The 25,635-nt window shown below is 42.7% G+C and overlaps 1 protein-coding gene and 1 long non-coding RNA gene across 9 annotated transcripts in view; one reads left to right on the top strand and one right to left on the bottom strand.

Annotated features, from left to right (window-relative positions):
- Window positions 1–18,722, top strand: part of ROR1 (receptor tyrosine kinase like orphan receptor 1) — a 446,898-nt gene extending 428,176 nt beyond the window's left edge. For 3 of the 8 annotated variants that reach the window (XM_084964833.1, XM_021097765.2, XM_084964834.1), the window contains 2 exons: window positions 14,684–15,245; window positions 17,547–18,722. In XM_084964833.1, coding sequence (XP_084820959.1) covers window positions 14,684–15,245; window positions 17,547–17,581 — 597 coding nt within the window. In that variant the 3' untranslated portion in view covers window positions 17,582–18,722. Of the gene's footprint in view, window positions 1–14,683 lie in introns of all 8 variants that reach the window. The other 5 variants (XM_084964835.1, XM_021097766.2, XM_084964836.1 and 2 more) reach the window with 2 other exon arrangements.
- LOC146402894 (uncharacterized) lies at window positions 17,961–22,693 on the bottom strand. The gene is made up of 2 exons (XR_014808100.1): window positions 22,635–22,693; window positions 17,961–22,059 (listed from the first exon to the last, which is right to left on the bottom strand). It is a non-coding gene; the product is annotated as an uncharacterized LOC146402894 (long non-coding RNA).
- Window positions 22,694–25,635: the final 2,942 nt, after the last annotated feature.

The raw sequence follows: 25,635 nt of genomic DNA, 5'->3' as shown, positions 1-25,635 counted from the left end.
TGCTCAGTGGGTTAACGATCTGGCATTGCCGTGAGCTGTGGTGTAGGCTGCAGACGCGGCTCGGATCCCGAGTTGCTGTGGCTGTGGTGTAGGCCGGTGGCTACAGCTCCGATTGGACCCCTAGCCTGGGAACCTCCATATGCCGCGGGAGTGGCCCAAGAAATAGCGAAAAAAAAAAAAGAAATGATCAGGAACTCTTCCAGGAGTTGTACAGTCATTATCTCACTTAACCCTCCCACCTATGACAGAAGGTAGGTCTTATTATCACTCAGCCAGTCTCAGTGACAACCAGGGTAACTGAGACTCCAGCCAGTCCAGTAACTTGCCTAAGGTCAAAGAGCTAGGACAAGAGGTAACATGGGAAGAGGCCTTTTCAGCTCTAGGGAAGGCCCTTGTGTTTGCCAGGCCCCATAACTTTTTTTCACAGAGCAAGTCATGCTGGGAAGGGGACCTGGGGAGCCAGGCAAACAGCTAAATATGACTCTGTTTGGGCTGAGCACGAACCACCGACATCATCGGCTTGTGACAGACCTTCTGAAGAGGCCCGGATAACAGTGCTAAGCCTGAATTACACAGCCGAGGTCCTGCCAAGGACCCGAGGAATTTGGTCAGAGCCCTAACAGTCCTCTTATCCTCCATGGTCATGGAGACACATGTAAAATACACTTGGATACATTTTTCGGAAGACACTGTTTTTCCTCATTGCTAGATCCTTCCCGAAATGTGCCTCGCAAAATCTCCCAGGGTCAAGGTTTCTCCCATACAAGGATTCGACCTTAGCTTTAAAGCAGTCCTTAATCAGCTTGGAAGCAGCAAGGGCTCGAGATGATGCGACCAGATCGAGGCGGGGAAAGGAAACAACAAAAACAAAAGCTAACTTTTTTTTTTTTTTCCTTCTTACTCTCCTAAGAGATTTGGCCCCAATCAAATGTGAGTTATTCAGCTGTTTGTTTTGGTTCTGACGGAGTGCCTTTCCTGGAAAAAGCACAAAGGATTTTGTAGACCTTAAAGAAAATTCCTAAATGTAAACAGTCAATCTCTAAAACTGCTTTGAGAGGTCACCGACACATAAATATTACATGTACCTATAAAATCTAAAAGGAAGGGACACACATAAGAAAGTAAGAGGCGGAGGGAATCCTGAAAACAACGCCCTCCCAGAGTAAACATCAAAAGGATATTTGGAGGCTGGGATGCAAGAGGTCGGAGCTGGTCTGCCGTGGCCTCATTCGTATTCATCCAAATGGATGTGCTTTTCAGGGTTTCAAACTATCTCTTTCCATCTCTCTCCACTTGCTGAGCTGAGTTGACACACCCCTTCCCGCCTCCTGAGTGTTTGGATTAAGAAGAGGCTCCTCTGGAGACGAGAAATCCATACCCTTCAGAGAGGACAAGAGACAGACAGACAGACTGGCTGACGGGACCTGGCTTGAGTCCCCAGAGAGGTGGTCGGTGCCATTGGAAGCTAAAACTTTTGACGGGACACGAGTCTCCTTCTGATCTGTCGGGAAAGGAAGCCCGCGGACCAGGGAGGCACGTGAACTCTCAGCCTTGCAGAGCCAGGAAATAGAGATGACGGCACCCCCCAGCCCCGGGCTCCACCTCTAACTGGCCCTGTGACCCCGAGAAGCCCAATCGCCTCCCTGGGTCTCAATTTTCTCAGCTGTCCAGAGAAAGAAGTTGATTGTGTCCATGCGAAGGACGGTTTGTTTTCCTTGTCTTCCGTTCAGCCAAAAGTCTCAAACCGTTCAGTTGGATTAGATAATGCACTGTCCTTTCCATCTTTAAAATCTTCTGACAGTGCTCTGGTGATGCAGGAACTAAGGAGGATTTTTCTATCTTGCATTACAAATGTTACAATCTGAGTAGGGTTTTTTTTTTTTTTTTTTTAAGTACTGTGGAAAATGAACCTTTTCCAAGAAGCCTGGAAACCCTCTCTGACTCTTTGCTTTCCCGTCTACCCGCCCAACTGTCACGTCTGAAACACAGAACAGCCTCGGTGAGGAAAGCCGTGGGCTTGCCTCATGGGGCGTTAGAAAGGGGGGCAGAGCGTCCCCCTCAAGCTCAGGGGGAGCCCAGTTCTATTCTTCCCTATGGGACCCAATTACGTGGGGTGTAGGCCCGCAGAGAGGTTAAGGGGAGGAAGAGTTTGAGAATCCGGGGCTACAGCCAAAGCCTGAACAGGCCTGTGGGTCAAACTCCTGCAGCTCCTGGCTGATCCAAGGAAGATGGGGGAGAAAGCAGGTCCTGCCTACAACTTTCTAAAAGTGGTGGCTCTATTTTATGTCTCAACTGACCCTCGTCTCTTGCCAGCGCCTCTGTTTCTTCGCTTCCAGACTCCTCTCCTTTTCCTTTCCAGCCAAGGTAGCTGCTGAGGGTACTGGCACTTGATCATATTCTCTGGGCCTGTCCCTTCTGTGAGCCGCAGGCTCCCATGAAAAACTCCCTGCTGGGGCCTGCCCGCCCCTTTGAAACCCTGCGTCCTTAGCCAATGTCACTACACTTAGTGTGACAACATCCTCAATAACTTTTCCATTCACCCTTTCAAGCCAATGTCTCCAAGGCTTCTGAGCGCATCATTCTATTGACATAGCCTCTAAGGAGCCATCAGTGATGTAATTTAATTCAGTGACCTTTCCAAGTCTTCATCCTCTTTAATTTCTCTGGGGCATGTGAGATGCTTAACCACCATCTTGAAATACTTTTTCTCTTGGCTCTCCTCCTATCTCCTCCTGTTTCCTTGACCCATTCTTCTTTTATTTCCCCAAGTGGGGGCCTTCCCTGACATCTGTCAGAGTTCCCTTTCTCTCTCTCTCTCCCTCTCTCTCTCTCTCTCTCTCTCTCTCTCTCTCTCTCTCTCTCTCGCTGATCTCATCCTCTGGCCTTGCTTTCACTCCCACTTGACATCATGACTCCCCAATCTGGAAGGACCAAATCTCAGGTTATAAAGTTCTTCCTCCAAGCACCCAGGAGCCCATACTCTCTAGGCCTAACGTACCTTTCCAGCCACATTTGCTCTTAGTTTATTTCTGGGAGGCGGTAGGATGTTCTTCAAAGATCAGGAATTTAGAGGCAGAGAGATGCAATTACAAATCTTGGCTCCAGTGTTTACTGGCCATGAGCACTTTGTTTCTCATCTATAAAACAAGGAAACAAAGAGCACATAAAAGAGACATTTTTAAATTAATTTGTTTTTATTGAGGTATAATTGACAGACACTACCTTCGTTTCTGGCATATAACATACGGATTCAATTGTTTTTTTTCTTTTTTGGCTGCACCCACGGCATTGGGAGGTTCCCAGGCCAGGGATCAAATCCAAGCCACAGCTGTGACCTGTGCCACAGCTGTGACAACCATGGATCCTTAACCCCCTGGGCCAGGCTGGGGATCGAACCAGCAATGCCACAGCGAAAATCCAGATCATTAACCTATGTAAGCCTACCTAACATCTGCCATCATACATAGTTGCAGAAGTTTTTTCTCCTGATGAGAACTTTTAAGGTTGACTCTTAGTAACTTTCAAACATGTGATATAGTGTTACGAACTGGTAATTACCATGCTAAACATTACATCCCCATGACTTACTTTTTTTTTTTTTTTTTGGTCTTTTGTCTTTTTAGAGCCGCACCTGTGGCACGTGGAGGTTCCCAGGCTAGGGGTCGAATTGGAACTGCAGCTGCTAGCCTACACCACAGCCACAGCAGTGTGGGATCCGAGCCGCATTTGCAACCTACAGCACAGCTCACGGCAACGCCGGATCCTTAACCCACTGAGCAAGGCCCAGGATCGAACCCACAACCTCATGGATGCTAGTTGGCTTTGTTAACCACTGAGCCACAAAGGGAATGCCGACTTACATATTTTCTGGCTGGAAGTTTGTACCTTTTAGCTCCCTTTCCTCATTTTGCCAGCCCCTTAGCAAACCACCAATCTGTTCCAAAGGAGATGTTTCTGACCCTTCACGATAATGGGTCTGGCACCTCACAGGTCAACAGCTAGAAGCTACTAGTATTTTTGTTGCAGTGATGCTATAAACATGCACAATCACAAACTTTTTCATCAACCACCAAATGCCATGTACAGGATAATGTGGGCTGTGAAGGAAGCTATAGGATCCAGCAGCTCACAGCATTAACTGGGGTGAGGACAGTGGAATCATAGAGAAGATTATGGAGGTAGCCTGTTTGATAGCTCTGCTCTGCCTGTGTCCATTCAGTTAGCACAGATCCTCTGGCCCACATCCTGTTCACACCCTGGATAAAATCCCTCTGGGCAGAGGGGGTCTGATAGTGAGGACTGAGGGACTGGCCAGTACAGAGCTCAGCTTAAACCTACATCTATAGAAGCTTTACTTCTAGGGAACATGAGTATTATAAATAGATATGTTATAAATGGATATTATGAATAAGCGAAAGTACTTCACATGCATTATCTCGATACAGTCTTTATGTTTTTTTTTAAATAAAACCTGGCAATTTATTTTTTTATTATAGTTGATTTACATTGTTCTATCAATTTCTGCAATGATTGCAGAAATTCTATCAATTTCTATCAATGTACAGCAAAGCGATGCAGTCTTACATCTATACCTACTCTCTTTCTCATATTATCTTTCATCATGTTGCATCACAAGTGGTTGGACATGGTTCCCTGTGCTACACAGCAGCACCTCCTTGTCTCTTCATTTTAAATATAACAGTTTGCATCCATTAAACCTGAACTCCCTGTCCCTCCCACTCCCCCCCCGCCCCCCGGCAACTATAAGTCTGCAGTCCAAGTCTGTGAGTCTGCTTCTGTTCTAAAGATAGGTTCATCTCTGCCATATTTTAGATTCCACATACAAGTGCTATCATATGGTTTCTGACTTACTTTACTTAGTATGAGACTCTCTAGTTCCATCCATGTTGCTGCAAAAGGCATTATTTTGTTCTTTTTATGGCTGAGTAGTATCCCATTGTGTGTATGTACCACATCTTCTTAATCCATTCATCTGTCCGACATTTAGGTTTTTTCCGTATCTTGGCTATTGTGAATAGTGATGCTGTGAATATAGGGGTGCGTGTATATTTTTGAATGGAAGTTTTGTCTGGATAGATGCCCAGGAGTGGGATTACTGGATCATATGGTCAATACAATCTTCATAATAACCTTTTGAAGCTGGTACTAGCTTGAGCCTGATTTGGGGGTGAGAAAACCAGGGCTGGAGATTAATAAGAGTTTGCCCCAAATCATAAAGCTAGTGAGTGGCAGAGCCAAAACTCGAACCCAGGTCTGCCCAGGTCCAGAGCCCAAGTGGTCCCCATTTCACTCTACTGCCTTAATTTTCGGGCTGACTGAAACACACAAGCCCAAGTAATGAGGCCATGGTGGCTCACGCTGACATTAAAATTACTGGCATCTATTCTGCCTATTTTCAGACAGAATAGAACCAGAACCTCTCCCATTGACATTATAAAATAACTCCACCGCAGAATCAACCCTGGTCACCACGAGACATTCAAACTAACTATTAGAAAGTTACATTATAGAGAAAAGAACTGTTTCTGAAGTTAAATCACTTCCAGAGAAGTGCGGCTGAACTCTGAGCAAATGTGGCAAGCTATTGGTTGAACCCCCTCTAGAATTTGACTGCACAAGCCAGAAGGCACTTAGTTCGGCTGCAGTCTTTGAAAATGTCCATGACCTCCCAAAATAAAATGGCCATGGCCTTTAAGCTTTCAGAATGTAATCATTTCCGTTTGTGAGTGGAATCAATTGTTTCACAATTCTAATACTGTTTACCTAAGAACCAGTAAAAGGCATAAGAGAGGAAAACAGACTTTAGAGTCAAGCAGATTCCTGTGAACAGCCAAGTCTAGATACTAAAAAAATTTTGCAATTTCATATAGTGTCTGGGCTTTTGTGTGCAACTCAGGTAAAGGCTTCTATTGAAAGGTTTCGTTCACTCATCCCAGTCTACTAATGGGAGCAGCAAAGAATCAACCAGAGTTAAGGTCTAGGTCATCAGACACCAAAGAGCAATTACACCTTGATATTCCACTTTAATACCACTGGGCCTCACGCTTTTAAAATTGTGGCGCCCGCTGAGAATCAGAGGAAAACTACCCCTTCTTCCCAGAAAAATGCTCCAGCTTTGGAGCCAGACATAGTTGGAGCCAGATCTTGGCATCAGCACTGAATAGCTGGGCTTTCCTAGGCAAGCTACTGAACCAGTGAATGCCTTAATTTCCTTTTGTTTTCATTTTTTCCAGTTTTATTGAAGTATAGTTGATTTATGATGTTGTGCCATTTTCTGCGGCCCGGAAAAGTGAGCCAGTCGTACATATATATACATTCTCTTTCTTAGGTTATCTTCCATCATGACCTATCCCAAAAGACTTGATATAGTTCCCTGTGCTGTGTAGTAGGATCTCATTGCTTATCCACTGATGCAAGGTGGAAATCACAGCATGCATCTCACGGATTTGTGATGAGGATTAAATGGGTTGATACATGAAGCACGGAGAGAGCCGAGAGGGTCTGTAGTGGAGTCATGAGAAAGACAGACTCGGGGGTCTGAACTGTGGAATCACTTAACCACTCTGTTCCTCAGGTTCTGCATCTGTAAAATGGGGCGAATAGTCCTAGTATCAATTTCATGGGGTTATGATGGGATGAAAGGAATTAATACATATAAAGTACTTATAGTCTAACACATAAACATCCCCCCAATACACACACACACACACACACACACACACACACACACACACTGTAGCCATTGTTATGATCTCAATGTCTGGCACATGGTGAGTATTCAATACATGGTAGCTACTATTAAACTCAGATTACAAACATTTAAGATAGAGGCTATGCCCTCCTCATGATTCTTGCATAGTTTCTCATATACTATTCTGTGTATATACTCTTTGGTATACAGTATATACAGTATCAATGGACTGATGTAACCAGCTATGAAAATATATCCCACATAAATGCCTGCACATGAAGACAGAATAAACTGATAATAAGGCCCAAGTGACAGAGGGATTTCTATTTTAAAACCATGACTCTCTCTAAGACAGTAGCCATGCAGCATATATTACCGGTTGATGGTTCTTACATTTTTTTTCTAGCTAGCATTTCTAAAGCATCTACTGAAGAGTGTTATCTCTGTCTTACATAAGTCAGAATTGCTCAACCGCATTCTGCAGACACACTGTGGTCATTCACCATGCCAGGAGCAGGGACTAGAAATTCAGAAATTGTCTGATCCAGAAAGTCTGTTGTTTCTTCCTTGCTTTTTCTTTCTTCCTCCTTCCTTCCTTTTTCTTTCTTCCTTCCTCTTTCTTCCTTCCTCTTTCTCTCGCTTGCTTGCTTGCTTGCTTGCTTTCTTCCTTCCTTCCTTCCTTCCTTCCTTCCTTCCTTTCTTTCCTTCCTTCCTTCCTTCCTTCCTTCCTTCCTTCCTTCCTTCCTTCTTTCCTTCCTTCCTTCTTTCTTTCCCTTCCTTTCTTTCTGTCATACTCATTTTTTTCCTGTGCTTCTCTCCAGTCCAGGCCTGAAATATCCTCACCCCCTGGGAACTTGTCAGAACTGCAGAATCTGACTTGGAGAATGAGAAACTCTGGGAGCAAAGTCTAGCAATGTGTGATTTAACAAGCCCTCTGGGGTTGGGGGATTGGGGTGTTCAGTTCCTGCTCTGGTGTAGACTCTGCCGGTCAGTACTTGAGATTCAGAGAGTAAATTCCCCAGGCAACACAATTCTCAGAGAAGACTGTGCTCCTTAAGAGAAACCTGGTAATATCCTCCTATTATTCCAAATACCCCCCTCATTTGCATAGGGCCAAGATCTATGTCATTGTTCCTTTAATATGGCGGAGGACAAATGCCACTGTGTGGGACCTGCTCATCTCCTGCAGATACTTGTGTCCAGCTAGAATGGGCAGTTGTATAGCAAAAGAGATTTGGGTGGCGTTCTCTTGTGGCTTAGCAGTTAAGGATCCGGTGTTGTCACTGCAGCAGCTTGCGTCACTGGTGAGGTGCGGGTTTGATCCCTGGCATGGGTGTTTCCACACGCCATGGGCATGGCCAAAAAAAAAAAAAAGAGAGAGAGAGAGAGAGAAATGTGTAAAAGGGCAGGGGTCTTAGGGCATGAGGGCTGTAAGGACCCTAGGGGGAGGTTTGGGTCCATTGTAGGAATGTGAACTTCAGTCCTTTTCCAGCACCTGCTGTTGGGCCAACTTCCTGTCCCGGAAATCCTCCACCCTCCTGTGGCTCTGCTTTTTATCTGCGTGTCGACTTCAAGTTAGACTCAAAAGTAGAGCAATCAATCATACCCTGTTCAGGTTAGAAGTGAAAAGTCACAGAGCAGGATTCAGGCTGCACTCAAATGTTGCTGGCCATCCCCAAATCCTCACCTCATTTCCTGGGGTAATCACTGTGGTAAAGCCAGCAGGAAATGGCAGGTTAGCCACAAGCTGTGTCACCCAGAGGAGTCATTTCAAGTGTATTATCACCTAAGGTGTAACTTCCCAAAGGTGGGAGGAGATAAAGTCACCGAGTCTGTCCTGCTTATCCATCTGCCATCTACATAGTTACGATTTAAAAAAAAAACTCTACCTTGGTTCATTGCTTTCATTCCTAAAGCTCATGGATCAAAAAGGGAAACACATCTCCACTTAGTATTCCTCGCTCAGGTGCGAGATGCCACCAACATCCACCTGGCCTCTCTAGCAGCTGGCAACAGGACCCCGATACTCCTATTGGACTCACATCTAAAATGGTCTCCCTGCATTTTCCTTCTGTGAAGAGTTCACTGAAACTCGCCTGCAGTTGCTCTTCAAAAATTTCTAAGGGAAGACGCAGCAACCGGATTTTACAACCATGTATCAACTTCTCCATCAACTTCGATTTCTCTCCCCTCCCCACAATTATATCATTTTTAAAAACCACACTGAGGCAGATGTGTGTTTACTTTGAAAAGTAAAAATGTTAACATTGAAACTGAAAGCCTGTTTCAGGTTTAAGGTACTTAATTGCCTTGCAGCATATAATAAACGGAGCCCATCTTGTCATTCAACTAATGGATGGAGTGATAAAGAGATAGGAGCCCAGGACCCCATTCATTCCAATTTTCCTTTGTACTTGGTTTACTTTGGCATCGTGCCGCATGTGTATTTTACACTTCTTTACATTTTGTACATCCCTGTATGACAAATACTTGTCAAACAAAAACTAAACAGATTTATAACCCCTTAACTTGAAATGAGCCAAAATTGAACTGCCAAAACTTTATGACTTCATTTTCTTTCATAGTTTTCCACTACATTGGTTCAAACAGACAAACCCCACTTGAGGTCAAGCAGAGGTCATTTCACTTTCATTACTAAAATATAATTTACAATATGCCAGACCTAAACAAGTTGAGCCTAAAGGGTTTGTATAATGTAAACCATCTGTTCCTCAACAATACAGCTAATTTCCTGCCGTCACCATACAGTCTACTGACTGCTTCTTTAAGGGTTTTTATGATTTTTTAACCAGTTCAGGATTTATGTAAAATTTGAAAATGAGTCTATAGTTAAGACTCATTTGTACCAAATAACTTGAGCATTTAAAAAATGCAAATCACTGTGTAAATTGTTCCCCTGAAACCAAGCTCTGAGCTGCCTTTTTTTTTTTTTTTTTTTTTTTTTCTGGGTATTTCTATGCCTGCTGCTGCGCAGGTGTTCCAAGGAAAGGTTTTGTGGAATCTGCCGTTTTAGTTGCTTTCTGTGCTTCTTTCCCAAGCACATCCCCAAATTTGGTTATGACTAGCTCTGGGGAACCACTCCTTTCTTCTATCTGCTGGGGAGGAGTCAGGACTATATGCTGTCTGGCCCACTAGCTATGAGTGAACTAGGACAAGACACGCTTGGGGTCACAACGGACTGTTTCGTGGGTCTGGAGAGGGAGAAAGCCGAACAATTATCATTTCACAGAGTGACCACACACCAAAAAGGCTGACCTCCCACCCCTGCAAGGTGACAGCCCTCAGGCTGAGCCTCCAGAGATGTGCTGTGTCAAACTGGGGTTGCTGGCCAGCAGGTTTCTCAGGTTTCAAACAGAAGGCCTTGTACATGCACATGTAGCAGTGTTGGCTCTCCTAAAAATTCTCATTCTTCTAAGCCTCTTTCTCCATCTTGAAAATGGCAGGAGTAGGAGTTCTTCTTCCAAAGGCGAATACCAGAAAACCAAGTTGCTTACCTCAGTGCAGGGGAATGCAGCCGGTCTTCTTAGCCAGGAAGCCCCCCGAGGCCATATGTCAGGCCAGCGCCAAGGTCCTGTCCCTCTCCTCTTGTCTTCCACGAGTTTGGCCACCTTCCTCCCTTTCCCACCATTCACGCTTCCGCGTGGGTTTTTGTTCCCTCCGCCTCCATCCGCCATCTCCCAGAATCCTCTGAGGAGCAGGCTCTAGGCCGCTCAAGTTCCTCCCCACCCTCCAGCTCCCAAGCTCTGTTGTTGTCAAAGCATTTTAAAAAAAACAAACAAACAAAAAAACAAAAAACAAACAAACAAACAAAAAACAGCTACAGGGGAATGGAGAAAGATGAACAAGAAGAAACTGAAACATTTTTTTCAAACATAGAATTATAGAAAACTCTCTGGAATGATTTAAAGCTGTACGTGGATCTGAATCATTTGCTTGACGCCACTTTCTGGATTATTTCCCTAAGAAGGATAATAAAATTGATTTATAGAGCCCTTATTAGGTGGAAATTACTTTCAGACATTGACATTGTTGCATTTCATCCCTACTGTAATTATGGAAGCTAGATATCATATTATTTCATAGATATGGAAATAGAAGTTCAGAAAAGTTAAGAGACTCGGCCATGGTCAGCCACCTAGTGTATAGGACCTGTTCCACAGGATGGCTGTAGTAAATGCGTTCATATTTCAGTGCTTAGAACATGAGAAAGACGTATCATAAGATATCGCTTACATGTGGAATCTAATAAAAATGACACAAAAGACCTTATTTATAAAATGGAAACAACCTCAAGGATTTCTCCATCAAATTTATAGTTGCCATCTGGAAAACCGTGGTGGGGAGGGTTAAATTAGGAGGATGGGACTGACATGTACACATTAGTATCTAGAAAATAGATAACTAAAAAGGACCTATGGTATAGCACAAGGAAATTTACTCAATATTCTGTAATAACTTATAGGGGAGAAAGAATGGATATATGGGTAACTGATTCACTTTGCTGTACCCCTGAAGTTAATATATTTTAAGTCAACTATAGTCCACTAAAATTTTTTTAAAAAATAAGATCAGTACCTGGCACATAGTAAGTCCTATCTAGATGTTAACTATTATTCATAGGAAGCAGCAGGTCCAAGATGTGGATTCAGATTTGTATGAGTCCAAAGGTCACATGGTTTGAATTACCCCACACTGCCTGTGGATTAGCCTCAGCAGAGGATGGGGGGGGGGTCTTAACTCCTCTTTAGAGCAGTGTAATATTCCTTGTGTTTAATTCCTAATGCCCACTTTCCCTCAAAAGTAATTTATTATTCAGACCCTTACATTTCTCTAATCACCAAAAGCATGGGGATTCTGTTTAGGTCGAAAAGTAAGTAATAACTACCATACCATTCAAAGGACTTTCACATAAATTGGATTCATTTAGGAGATGTTCTAATGGAAACCCCTATCTGAACACCATGTAGGAAAAATTCACCTTGGCCACAAAAACACAATCGTCCATGGGCTGCAAGACTGAAAAAGTGGGGTTGGTTCATCTGGTTACTTTCCCCATCATCCACATTCTGTTCCTCAAAGGAACTCCATGGCACCCACAGAATCCAGACCCAAAAGGAAAAATAGTAATGGAATTGTGATTGCAGAAATTGCCTGGATGCAGTCAGATAGGAAGATTGGTCGTATGTTTTTAAATTATTTTGGGAACTGGTAATGTATTCACCTGTTTCAAAAAATTTAAAGTATAAAAAAGTATAAAATTTAAAGTATAAAAAATTTACAGTGAAAAATCTTCTACCTCTGCCTTCTTCCTCCTAGTTCTCACCTCCAAGCTCTCCCAGTAACCTCTACTGTTTCCTGAGTACCCTTTCAAGTTTCCTGATGCCTATGGAAAGAAGTAGAAATACATTTATTCTTTCAGCTTCCTCTTTCACACAAAAGTAGCATACAATATTTTACTCTTCTTTTGCTTTTTATTTTTAATGTAGGAATAGAATTTTGGAGCTCTTTCCCTATCAGTACATAGAAAGTGTCTACATAGAAGGTGTCCGCATTTGTTCTTGTAACTGTATAATATCGACTTACTAGCTCCACCACAATTAACTCAATCAGTCTTCACTAAGTAGACATTTAGGTTATTTCTGGTCTATTACAAACTATACTATACTATAATTAATAGGACTGGATTACTAAGCTTTAATTTCCTGAATGTTTAAAGCAATGAGTTGCCATTACTTTCAGCGTAAGTAACTCTACTGTAAGACATTTATAAATACATTTATACATATGAGACAAATCTAAATACTTACAAATACAAACCCTATAAAGTCTACTTTAACAAATTAGTCAGACGTATGTATAAGAAATATTATTTGCATGGAGGATTATTGTTTTAAAATCCTCAATCCTATTTTGTCCTTTTAAGTGGGTATTTTGCTGTAAGTTTATTTATACTTATAATTAGGTTAATGGGCATTTTGCCCTGGAAAATATCAGCCTAAAACAGAGCTAATCATTGTGAATTCTAGATTAGTTGAGTTTGGATTAGAGAAATTTTTCCCTTAATTTTCTAAACTGTTTTTTTAAACTCTGTACAGAGAGCCCTGAATTCCATATGTATTTGCAAAATTGTCAGCTTCAATTGGGATACACACAGCAGTATTCTTTTTCTAAAAAATAAGTATTTAAAGTGCCTTTAAAAGGGATTACTTTCAAAATCAGTTCATGTAAAAATGCATTGCTTTTATGACCTTTTCCCCTAAAATACTAGATTAAACAACAGGATAGATTTGAGGTAAATTTCAAAAAAATGGTAAAAACACATGACAGACGTTACCATCAGGATCAAATGTCACAATTTAATACTCATTTTTCTGGCGAGTTAGATGCTTTCTCTTGTTCGTTTTAAGGCCAATCAGTAAACAGCCTACTTGCAAAACTATAGAGATAGTCATTGGTGTGAAGGACAATGGCTCCCTTCAAAAAAATTGAAATCTAAGAGGAAAAAAATAAATTCACAAAAAGTACAGCAACAACAAAGTAGTCATAGCTAAACGTTAAATAGCACTTCCCATATGCCAAGCATCATACGGAACACTTGACAAATGTTAACTTATTAAAAATTGATAAGAACCCTATGAGATAAGCACAGTTATTACCATCCAGTTTGATAGATGAGGGAAACGAGGCACCGAGTGGTTAAATACTGTACCCAGGATTCAAACGTGAATGGTCTGGCTGCAGAGGTCCTATATGTAACCAGCCATCGCCGTGCATCCTGCATGTAGCAGCGTTCAGACTGCAAAGCCAGAAGGGTTCCAGGAGAGACAAAGACCAGGGTGGTCAGGGAGAGTTTCAGAGCAAGGATTCTGGAAGTAGAGAGGAGCACATTCCATGCCTCCCCTCCTCTCCTGCGAGCACCTCAGGACAGCCTTTTGTTTTAGTTTCTCTGGCTTTTAGCTCAATAGATACCTTAAAAATAGGAAAGCACTAGAGAAACAAAGGTATTAGGCAAGAATGTGCAGGGTGTTCCCGTGTGGACAATGAGGAGACCTATTCAACTAAAAGTAATGGGATGGCCTCACGTACATGTGGGATCTAAGAAAAGGATACAAATGGACTTACAAAACAGAAACAGACTTACAGACATAGAAAAGAGACTTCCGGTTACCAAAGGGGAAAGGGGTGGGGGGGGTTAAAGTAGGAGTTTGGGACTGACGGGTACACATGACTATATATGTAAAATGGATAACCAACAAGGACATACTGTACGGCGCAAGGAAGTTACTCAATATCTTGTAATAACCAATAAGGGAAAAGAATCTGAAAAGAGTGTGTGCGTGTGTGTATCATTGTGCCATATACCTGAAACTAACACAACATTGTAAAAAGCTATAACTATACTTCCATAAAAATAAATAAAATAAAGCAAAGGTAGAAAACAACGCAAAAAATAAACTGAGGCCATCATGTAGCGGTGTAGCAAGGGTAGCACCAAATTACAAGTACTCTAAGTGCCAAACTTAAGGCTATATCCTCGTCAACAGTGCTTCTCACACTCTAACATGGACCTCAGTCACCTGGAGTCCTGTGAAAGGCTCATCCTGGTTCCCTAAGTCTGAAGCAGGGCCAAGAGTCTGAACGTGTAGTGAGTTTCAACTGATGCTGATGTTGCTGGTCTCAAGACCACACTCGGAGAAGCAAGATTCTAAGCCACAGCAGGAAACCATTGTTGAAGCAAGGGGTAGGGAGAGAGAGCTATGGCGAATGATGGGCAGAAATTTGCCTATGGCTAAGTTGCAGCCAACAACTTTAAAGATTTCTAGATGTACAATGCTGTACTTAATTTGATTTATAGAACCTTTCTCCATATGCCCCACTCTTCTTCTAGATGCCAGGATGCCTTGCCTTAAGAAATGATTTAAACCACAATTTCTCCTTTCTTTCATACAGAGCAAGGCTAAAGAGCTGCCTCTTTCTGCTGTACGTTTTATGGAAGAACTGGGTGAATGTGCCTTTGGAAAGATCTATAAGGGCCATCTCTATCTCCCAGGCATGGACCATGCTCAGTTAGTTGCCATAAAGACCTTGAAAGACTATAACAACCCCCAGCAGTGGACAGAATTTCAACAGGAAGCCTCCCTGATGGCCGAACTTCATCACCCCAATATTGTCTGCCTTCTGGGGGCTGTCACTCAGGAACAACCTGTGTGTATGCTTTTTGAGTATATGAATCAGGGGGATCTCCACGAGTTCCTCATCATGCGGTCCCCACACTCAGATGTTGGCTGTAGCAGTGATGAAGATGGGACAGTAAAATCCAGCCTGGATCACGGAGATTTTCTACACATTGCGATTCAGATTGCAGCTGGCATGGAGTACCTGTCCAGTCACTTCTTTGTCCATAAGGACCTCGCGGCTCGCAATATTCTCATCGGAGAGCAGCTTCACGTAAAGATTTCAGACCTTGGGCTTTCCAGAGAAATATACTCTGCTGATTACTACAGGGTACAGAGTAAGTCTTTGCTGCCCATTCGCTGGATGCCCCCCGAAGCCATCATGTATGGCAAATTCTCCTCTGATTCAGATATCTGGTCTTTTGGGGTAGTCTTGTGGGAGATTTTTAGTTTTGGACTCCAGCCGTATTACGGATTTAGTAACCAGGAAGTGATCGAAATGGTGAGAAAACGACAGCTGTTACCATGCTCTGAAGACTGCCCCCCCAGAATGTACAGCCTCATGACAGAGTGCTGGAATGAGATTCCTTCCAGGAGGCCAAGGTTCAAAGATATTCACGTGCGGCTTCGGTCCTGGGAAGGACTCTCGAGTCACACCAGCTCTACTACCCCTTCCGGAGGAAATGCCACCACACAGACCACATCCCTTAGTGCCAGCCCAGTGAGTAATCTCAGTAACCCCAGATATCCCAATTACATGTTCCCGAGCCCAGGTATCACAGCACAGGGCCAGATTGCTGGGTTCATCAGCCCACCCATACCTCAGAACCAGCGATTCATCCCCGTCAATGGATACCCAATACCTCCTGGATACGCCGCCTTTCCAGCTGCCCACTATCAGCCGGCAGGTCCTCCCAGAGTGATTCAGCACTGCCCACCTCCCAAGAGCCGGTCTCCGAGCAGTGCCAGTGGGTCGACTAGTACTGGGCATGTGACCAGCTTGCCTTCTTCAGGATCCAATCAGGAAGCAAACATCCCCTTACTACCACACATGTCGATTCCGAATCATCCTGGTGGAATGGGCATCACCGTCTTTGGCAACAAATCCCAAAAACCCTACAAAATAGACTCAAAGCAGCCCTCTTTGCTAGGAGACGCCAACATTCATGGACACACCGAATCTATGATTTCTGCAGAACTGTAAAGTGCACGACTTTTGTAAATGTGGTATACAGGAAAAACTAGAAAGTCGTAGAAAAGATTTATATTCAAATGTTTTTTTTATTAAAGTAAGGTTCTCAGTTAGCAGACATTGCAACCAGTATCTTCTGTGAAGTTTAACTGTGTCGTACCAAACAGGGCAGACACCGACCAGAAAGAAAGAAAGAAACACTCCATCAGGGTGTGTGCCATGGCATTGGGATTGGTACATCTGGTTTCAAGTACTGAAAACTGCAAACCAGTGAAGAGGAAAAGAACCTTATGATTCAGGATCAAACCAAAAAGGAAGGTCAAAGGGTGCTTTGTGTAGTCACCATGTTCAGTCGCCATGACTGGTCTGTCCCCCAAATGTATATACCATTAGCATTTGTCTACCTGCTGTCTTTTCTTCAGGACAGATGTTCAGGAATTATGTTGATTCAATTTAGACTCTATGCATGTGTGTGTGGAAGAGATGTTCAAAATCAAGGAGGAAACTTTAGGCCAAATTAAAAATCTCAGATGGAAACGAGCCATAGACAAGTATAAGTTTCCCTAGAGCCTTCTGCACAGCAGGGCTTCTTTGGAAAGGTGCAGAGTGTGCCTCTGTGAATCTCCTCTGTTGATCATGAAGGCCTTTTCCACAGGGTGTTTACACAAGCCCTTGAAATAATATAGGGCGTCAGATCCTAAGAAGGCTAGATATGGATGCCGAGATTGATTGTTGGTTGACAGTTCACTTTGTTGCATTAGAAACGAGGCACCAAAGCCAGCACAGTCAGGATAATGGCCCCTCAGGCTAGAGCAGCCTCCATGGGAAAGGAACAAGGGTTTCCATGGAGACAGTCTCACAGGAGCTTCCCTGGACCAATATCATTGAAGAATAGAGGTGTGGCTCAGACCAGCCTATCAGGGCTTGCCTCCTCCCTCTTATGAGTTGTTCAAGTTATTGGGGTACTCGTGGTAAGCGGACTCTGGGGAAGGAGGAAGCTCTATGACACAAATATCTAGTTAATTTGACGTTTCTCTCATTTTTTTTTTTCTGATGGATGTTCACAGATTTTATTCCAGCACCAAGAATTATGACAATTTATTCATAGACTTAGTTGGAATCCAAAGACTATGCATTCTATTCCACAAAACATTACAGTATTTTTAAAACATGAGTACTGAGTTCTCACTTCAAAGATTACCATGAACTGAATTTTTTTAAGCTGGTAAATAGAAGCAACATGATCATTCTTGCCTTAGGTAGGGGAAAGTATCAAATGTGCATCTCGTGCCTTACCTGCTAACCATCTTTTGCCAAGCTTGGAATTCTTATGGGTTTCAAGCTCTATATAGAAAGGAATGTTATGACTGATTTTTCTCTTGTTAAAAAATGACTCCTTTCTTCTAAGAACAGTGTCTCAAAGTCTCATTTTTTTTTTATTTTACAGCTGAAGAGACTTATAAAGAGACCTACAGTATATAAAGTAATTCCTGGAAATGGTATTTGATGAGGAGAATGTAAGAGAATAAGAAGCATGTTGACGTTTCAATTTTGTAAAAAATAACGCAATTAGGATGAGAAATCAAAGAAATATGTTTACGAAAATGCTTTGCAATTTTCCTAAACACTGAATCTTCAAACAACAAACATGGACTTATAGGTACTGTGAACTCGAAGAATTGGCTATATTCAGATTTATTGGGAGATAAATTAAGACATATTTGTATGGCATAAATAAGCTGATTCAGAAGTTACATTTCTTAACTTTAGTTAGAGGAGAATATTTGTATCCTTTTGTTGCTATGCAACTGTTTAATGGTGAAGATTCAAACCACAATTTTGTATATCATACGACAATCAATTGTTTTCCAAGAATATTTATTATTTTAAGTAAACACAATTTCAGTGAATCTGAGTTTTTCTAGGAGTCCCTTAAAGGGAAATTAGCATTCCGTGAGCCAGTAAAATATCTACTCTGGAAAAACATTACTATGGGTAAAAAATAAATTCCAGTTAGTTTTTTATAAAGAACTATAACATTTATTTTTAACATTTTATAATTACTGAAGTCCTTAAAGTGAGCAAACTAAATTTCAAAACCACTTATCATAATGTATTTTATAATAGCACTGTGATACTACATAACACAGTCCCTTTTGTATTAAAATAGTATTTTTTTTCACAGACTGAAGAGTATCTTCTGCTTTGTTGACCATGTTTTGTAAGATGACTTTATTTTCAGATCTTTTCCCCTTTTTGCACAAAACTATGTTTATGGTTTGTATCACAGAAGTGAAAATATATCTCTGCATTTTTATATCTGGTCTGTTTCCTTGTTTGCTTTGTTTTTAACTCGATATAGATTTTCTTCAAATATATAATGGCAATATTCAGATATCTCACCCTATCATATCTTTCCTTATTTTCACTGCATGCATTTAATCACTGTATTACTTAATGTTTGATTTGTTATTATGGGCATTCCAAATAGACAAGTATGGAATTGTATGACAAGAAGCCTATTTTATATTGGGGATATATGCATTTGTATTTCACACACCAGAGATGATATTAAACACTGATTATTTTATGCTGCTGTTTATTAAAAATGTTTACTGTAAAATATTATTTCCTGAATATTGCTATCATGGAGGTATTTGGGAATTTTAACATTATTTCTCCTGATGTTTGACATTTCATAGGAAGAGGAATCATAATTCCTACTTACTGCTATTTCACTGAAATGATTTTTTTTTAAGCAGGCTTTTACAATAGGTGTGGGCATTCTTTTGCTAGTGACCAGAGATGGAAGGGAGAATCCCAGTGATTTTATGGCCATATATTACCCACCTATATATGGCAAGATTTTAATTTTTTAAATCAAAATAATATACTGGATAATTACTGGACAAGGAAATGGAATATCAGAATTGGTTTTTAAAGTTGCATCTTTTTCTTAATGTTTCCATGTGAACTTAAACATCAGAAATCATCTTGGAACTCTGAAAAAGAAAAAGCTGTGTACTCTTATCATGTTCAACTTAGAGTCCACCCATATTGATAAAAGAAATGTGGCCATTTAATTGTCACAGCTTATCTTTATGACCTTATTTGCCCAAAAGAAAGAGCTCCCCATCTGGCGATTAATACACACTGTCAAGGAAAATGAGTATCATTAGGAAAGTTCAAAGAACTTGTCCATTTCTGCTATTGAACACAGAAGGGAATACAATAAAACCTTCAGGGCCTTATCCATCTGTTTTAGGTACAGTTCTTGTCACCACCTCAGCGATCAAACTCAATAAAGCAATCACTTCACATGGCAGTGAGTTGGTGTCAGATTGGGTTTCTCCCTCTCACTTGAATTCCTCGATCTGCCCCTTCACTCCCGTTTCCTTCTTGTGTCTGCAGGCACTTCCCCTCCCACCAGCCCCAATCCCTTCAACTCTGGGACTGGGGCCTTACCCTGAATTTCCTAATCACCAACATCTGCAAGCTCACAGCACCACCTCAGATGATGCCTCCCACAAACCACTCAATACTGATTAGAGAGGGGCTCTATTATCTACACACCTTCAAAGAAGATTCCCTACCCCAGACGTTCTCCAAGTGTGAGCCTCAGGCCAGCTGCTTTGGGTTCTCAGGTCCCACTTCAAAATACTGAATCAGAAACTCTGGGGGCGAAATCCAGCCATTTAACAAGCCCTTCCAGAGTCTAAAGATGGAGAATTACAGAACCAGCCTAATTTAAAGTCCTGGAGTGGAAGGTGAGAGAATGATCATTATATCATCAGTAATGTATGCACAGCATTTCGGTCACTTTAGTCCCCTTAAAGGTAGTCAAGCTTCAGTGCATCCAAAATTCAGCACCAGGGAGTTCCCTGGTGGCCTAGGAGTTAAGGATTCAGCTTTGTCACTGCTGTGGCATGGGGCCAATCCCTGACCGGGAAACTTCCGCATGCCATGGGTGTGGCCAAAAAAAGAATTCAGCACTAAAAACATTTGCATGAACCACTTGACAGTTGATTACATTTTTTTGTAGTTCACTTGGATAGAAAAGTAACAGCATGTATGTAGGCTTTGCCAAGAATATACTCCTGGTCTAGTTCACTCAAGCCTACATTCTTGGAGAGTAACCAAAACTTTTTCTTTCATATGGAGCTCAAAAGAGTTGGTCTCTTTGTGTACCTTTTTTTTTTTTTAATTCCTTGCATTGATGATTAACACAACTAAAATAACTCTCCTGTGTTTTGCAGCTTGAGGTCAAGGATAGGCTGGTCTTTCATGGGAGGAGGGAAGGCCCAGCTCCCCAAAGGCATCAAGCAGAAGCAGCTGCAGAGGCTCCCCGCCTCCCCTGAGCTTCCTGTGACAACCTGACCCAGTTGGCCGGATGTGGTCACCTGTGGCTTGTTCCCCTGTGTTCCCTTGCCAGCTGCAGTCTCTCAGCCCCGGCTGGCTGGCCTGGAGTGCTCCTCAGCTCAGGCTGTGCTCCCCAGGGCCTTTAGAGAGCCAAAAGCTCTAGGGAGGACAGTAGGAGGGGTGTCCATACTCTTCTTAATTTATAGAGCTTTTCTTTTTTCAATCAAAAGTTCAAATTGCTAAGGAGGAAATGCTATATTAGAGAAGCAGAAGGGGTGGGGGAGCACACACATAAGAGGAAAATTTCTGCAGCCAAAATATGCCTGCACCTGAAGGTTGTTATCATAAATGCCAAGAGTATTAGGACGCTGTTAACGCAGAGGAAGGAGAGCCTTTCAAACCATCAAAGCCTTCAAGGTCAATGGCATCCTCTGGGAAATCAGGCTGGGGAAGGCTAAAAACAGACATACAGGGAGACGGTCTGCCGACAAATTTATGCCTGGTCGAATCCTAGGCACCTACGAATTGCTAATTCACAGGAAGACCCTGATAATTGCTGACCAGGCCTGACATGCTGCTGGACCCAAGTGACCAGGTTAGTCGCTGTTCTTATTGAAGAATGGTTAAATTAGGACCAGGACTCCTTGCTAAAATAGGATATGACATTACTGTACTCACAGTTTTTAAAAGGTCATTATCTCAAGAGGTCAGCATGCTGAAATGAAGATAATTCACAGGATAGTCAGTTTGAAGGAAATTGACTCTAAATGTCAGTCTTCATGGACGTATGTTCTTGACTAAATTCCAATATACCGGCAAAACCACAGAACCAGCTGCACAAAGCCACAGTAGTGCTCCAGCTCTCCCTGCCGCAGAACTTGGAACTTGCTTCAGAAATAGGTGGCAATCAGGCCTCATTCTACAGCAGGTGCTGCTCAGCCATTGTAGTCCTTGGGCCTCGAACTCCAGTTATTATTGGGGTCCATCCTAATACACTTCTCTGAAAGGTTTCGAGTCTTTACACCTTAGAATCACTTGAAAGGAGCTGAAACTCCCCAGCAGCATGATCTAGGTAGTGCATTAAGAGTCAACTCGGAGTTCCCGTTGTGGGCCAGTGGTTAATGAATCCGACTAGGAACCATGAGGTTGCGGGTTTGACCCCTGGCCTTGTTCAGTAGGTTAAGGACCCGGCGTTGCTGTGAGCTGTGGTGTAGGTCACAGATGCGGCTCGGATCCCGCGTTGTTGTGGCTCTGGTGAGGCTGGCATCTACAGACAGCTCTGATTAGATCCCTAGCCTGGGAGCCTCCATATGCCGCAGGAGCGGCCCTAGAAAAGGTAGAAAGACCAAAAAAAAAAAAAAAAGAGTCAATACGTAAGACTGAAAATAATGTTCAGACAAAATGGCAGTTTAGGACATAATTGTCCTTCCAGAATTCATTCTGGAAAAAAGTGTATTCGTTGTATCGGTCACCCTGGCTGCAGTAATAACTCCAAAATCTCGGTGGCTCGCCTTGCGGGGGCCAATGTTCATTTCGCACCCATGTCAGTCAGCGGAGGTGGACCCGTCGCTGCAGCTGCTTCTGGGTCTCTGAAGGACATGCTGTTATCAGGGCACAGGGAAAAGAGCAAGAGGCAGAACTGAGACACAATCCCTGGTAAAGCTTTACTCAGACGTGCTGTAAATTGCATCCCCCCCTCATGTTTTCTTGATCAACACAGATCCTGAGGTCAAACCTGACCTTAGGAACTGGATGAATCTTGATCTAGTGAGAGGCACTGCAAGGCACATAGTCACAGGCAGGGATGTAGACTCTTCCAGGGAAGGGGGTGAACAGCTGGGAACAATAACCCAATTCCCCACACGGCTGCAGCCCTGAGTGCATAGCATCTATATAGCAAACCCAGAGCACCCGCACCCTTCTGTCCTCTTGCCTTCGTGGCTACTCACTCACTGGTGCGCTTCCCAGCTGAGCTCACATTCAGCCTTAACATTTTCAACATACTGCCCTGGATAAGCTACTAATCAGTCAAGGACAGCAGCAGGAATGAACCCGATTAGCCAGCCCTATAGCAGAGCCATGGGTGCCAAACCAGGTCATTATCGCAAGTGTCTGAGGAGATTTTAAAAACTGTAAGTTCTCAGGACCACCCCTTTTCATGTACCATAAAACTTACCTTAAAAATCTACAAGTTCCTCAGGCAGAGCATCCCACACTGTATGGAGCCTGGAAGAAGAGATTGGCTTAGGCACGCGTTGTTTTCAGCTGCTCTGGCACGTGTCAGGTGACCTTGAATAAGTAAGAGGCAGTCTCTGCTTCCTTATCCATAAGCTGGTGTACATGTAGCTTAGCGGTGAAGAGTAAAGGCTCTGAAGTCAGACTGCCTGGGCTGCAAGCTCCCCTTCGCCCTTTGGTAATGGTGAATTTACTAAACTGCTGCTTCTTCATCTGAAAAAGTCTCCCCCCTCTAGATACGAAGCTAAGGAGCATGAAGGAGCTGCAAAGCACCTGACACAAAGTTTCCTTAAAACATGGTCTATACAACTTTATAATTTTTCTCTCATACCTGTCTTTCGAGTGGATGTAAGCAGTTAATGACAATGCATATAAATATATGAGAAGTAGTTGGCATGTTGTCGGGACAAAAAGTGACAATGTTGCTACTATTCAGCATATTTTAAACAATTTTTCTAAAGGGATGCATTATCTTCTAATATGGTAAAATGTTTGGAACACAAATATCCTAATTAGTCATGCATACGCCATAACGTAGAACACCCTTTTTGCCAATGAAGTGGGGGTGGGCTTAACCCCTGGATAACTTCCATCATGTCCCCTCAAACTACCCCCAAATAAACATACACTAAGTGAAAAGAGTTTCAGGACAGTCCCGTAAGCCATCCCTAAACCATATGCCATCCCTCACACCCCCTTCAAGCCCATTGCCACCTCAAAGCTCCTCCCATGTTGAAATTCTAGAACTACCCCTGGGGGCAACTGAGAGCACTATGCAAAGGTATATTAAGTGGTTGGTTCCCCTTGGTAGGCACATATGAGAAGAAAGCCTAGAATAATTACATTGTTTAACCAGTCTCCCGCCTCACCCCCGCCCCCTTAACAGTCACAGCAGTGCTTAGGTATTATGAAACTCAGTCTCTCTCAATGATTGGTGTTCCCATGTTGGGAACAAAAGGAAAGGAGATGTGATTCTCCTAAAATACTTTAGCAAATAAAGTACCCAGGCAGGCACTGCATTCCTTCCTCATAAGCATCCCCCCAAATCCTCTAAATGTAATTCTGAGCATCATGTTTCAGAACTTAGATTATGAGGTTTGAGCACCAGCCTACCATGAAACACAAACTGAGTTCCTTTAAACGCCAACTTCCAAAAACAAGTAAATAGCTGTTGTCTATACAACTCTCACCCTGAAAAGGTCCCGACACCCAAGCTAGGGTGTCTAATGGTGCCAGTTTCCCAGGGATTATGCCAGTTTTCACACTGAAAGTCCTTTTTCCCAAGATTTCCTCTAGCTCCCGGCAACACTGGATTCTTGGTCACTCTACCTGAAGCAAAGAAGGTGAAATAAAAGCTAGCATGTACAGACTGAGGTCCCCCTCCGTTAGGTAGACCTAAATATAAAGAGTGATCAAGGAACCTCTGTCTCTCCTCTGATGGGGAGAGATGGAATTATTTCACACAAGTCTGAAATTAACACAATACTGAAATTTGGGGGAGCTGCAACCTCAACTTTGCAAAGGGGAACCAAGCAGTTCTTTGGCCCTAGGCTTTTATAAGCTAAAACAAAAATTTTAAATGCGAAATTTGGGGAATTCAAGTCACTGAACTATGCTGCCCACCTCTTTCTTCCTGTTTGATCTTTGAAGATTAGCATTCGGTATATTTCATGACATTTATATTGAGGAAGGAATATAAGATTATTAAAAGCAGAGAAACTCAATATTGGGAACACACATCAAAAGGTCTTCAAGACAAAGAAGGGATCATGTGATTTGAAACTAGAGTTACTAGAAGCATGTGTGCTGCACTACATTTTCTAGTTAACAGCGTAACATACGTCAAAATATGATTTAAAACACTTCTCACAGCTGAGCTGACATTTGGCGATCCCCAGGCTTCTTTTGCTCTTGAGGATGGGGGTTCAAATCCAAATGAGGTTAACACTTTGTACGGGTACATATTCCTGGTGGATGAGGAAAACAGCCTTTTAGTTCATGTAAAATGAAAACATCTGTTCCAGTCCTGAGAGAAAGAATTGTTTTTAAAAGGAGGGGGAGGGGATGGTTGGTTGTTAAAGCAGGAGATTGCCTCAGTAACTTTGCAAATATTAAATGATTAGACCGTCAGGTGCCTCCCTTACCTAGGATGATGGCAATTTATGTGTGAGCCTTGGATCTCTTCGTTTTTCAGGATGCTATACCCATGTTACCCCCTAACGGTGTCTAAAGCCATATGTTAATGTCTATTAACTGGTCCCAAGTTGTTTTTTTCTTTGTTTGTTTCGTACTAAATTAGGTAAACCCATCTCAGTAAGAGACTGGCTTTTGGCCACATAACTTGTCTTGGTCAGTAGCTATGCATTCTGGATAAAAATTTGTATAAGTTAGCTATTGCTGCATAACAAAATACCACAAATTTAGTATCTTAATACCCATTTATTTGCCCACAGCTCTCTTAGATCTGGGCACAGCATAACGGACTTCTCTGCTCAGGGTCTCAGAAGTGTTGGCCAAGTTATGTTCTTTTTTTGTGGTCTTTTTGCCTTTTGAGGGCCACTCCTGTGGCATATGGAGGTTCCCAGGCTAGGGGTCGAATTGGAGCTGTAGCTGCCAGCCTACGCCAGAGCCGCAACACGTGGGATCTGAGCCGCATCTGTGACCTACACCACAGCTCACAGCAACACCGGATCCTTGACCCACTGAGCAAGGCCAGGGATCGAACCAGCAACCTCATGATTCCTAGTCGGATTCGATAACCACTGAGCCACAACAGGAACTCCCAAGTTATGTTCTGATTTGGAGTTTGGGTCCTCTTTCAAGTTCAGGTGTTTGTCTCACAATTCAGTTGCTTGTGCTTGTTAGGAATGAGGGCCCAATTCTCTTGCTGGCCGTCAGCTCCTAGTGTGAGAGTCACTGGAAGCCACTCTAACCTGCCCACC

This window comes from Sus scrofa, chromosome 6, assembly GCF_054392235.1.
Source record: "Sus scrofa isolate SSC_HxYL_T2T_F1_AM1 chromosome 6, Sscrofa_HxYL_maternal_Yorkshire_Landrace_v2.0, whole genome shotgun sequence".
In the NCBI taxonomy this organism is placed as follows: Eukaryota; Metazoa; Chordata; class Mammalia; order Artiodactyla; family Suidae; genus Sus; species Sus scrofa.
Note: the sequence above shows the minus strand (reverse complement) of the source record. Positions and strands in the feature narration are given on the sequence as shown.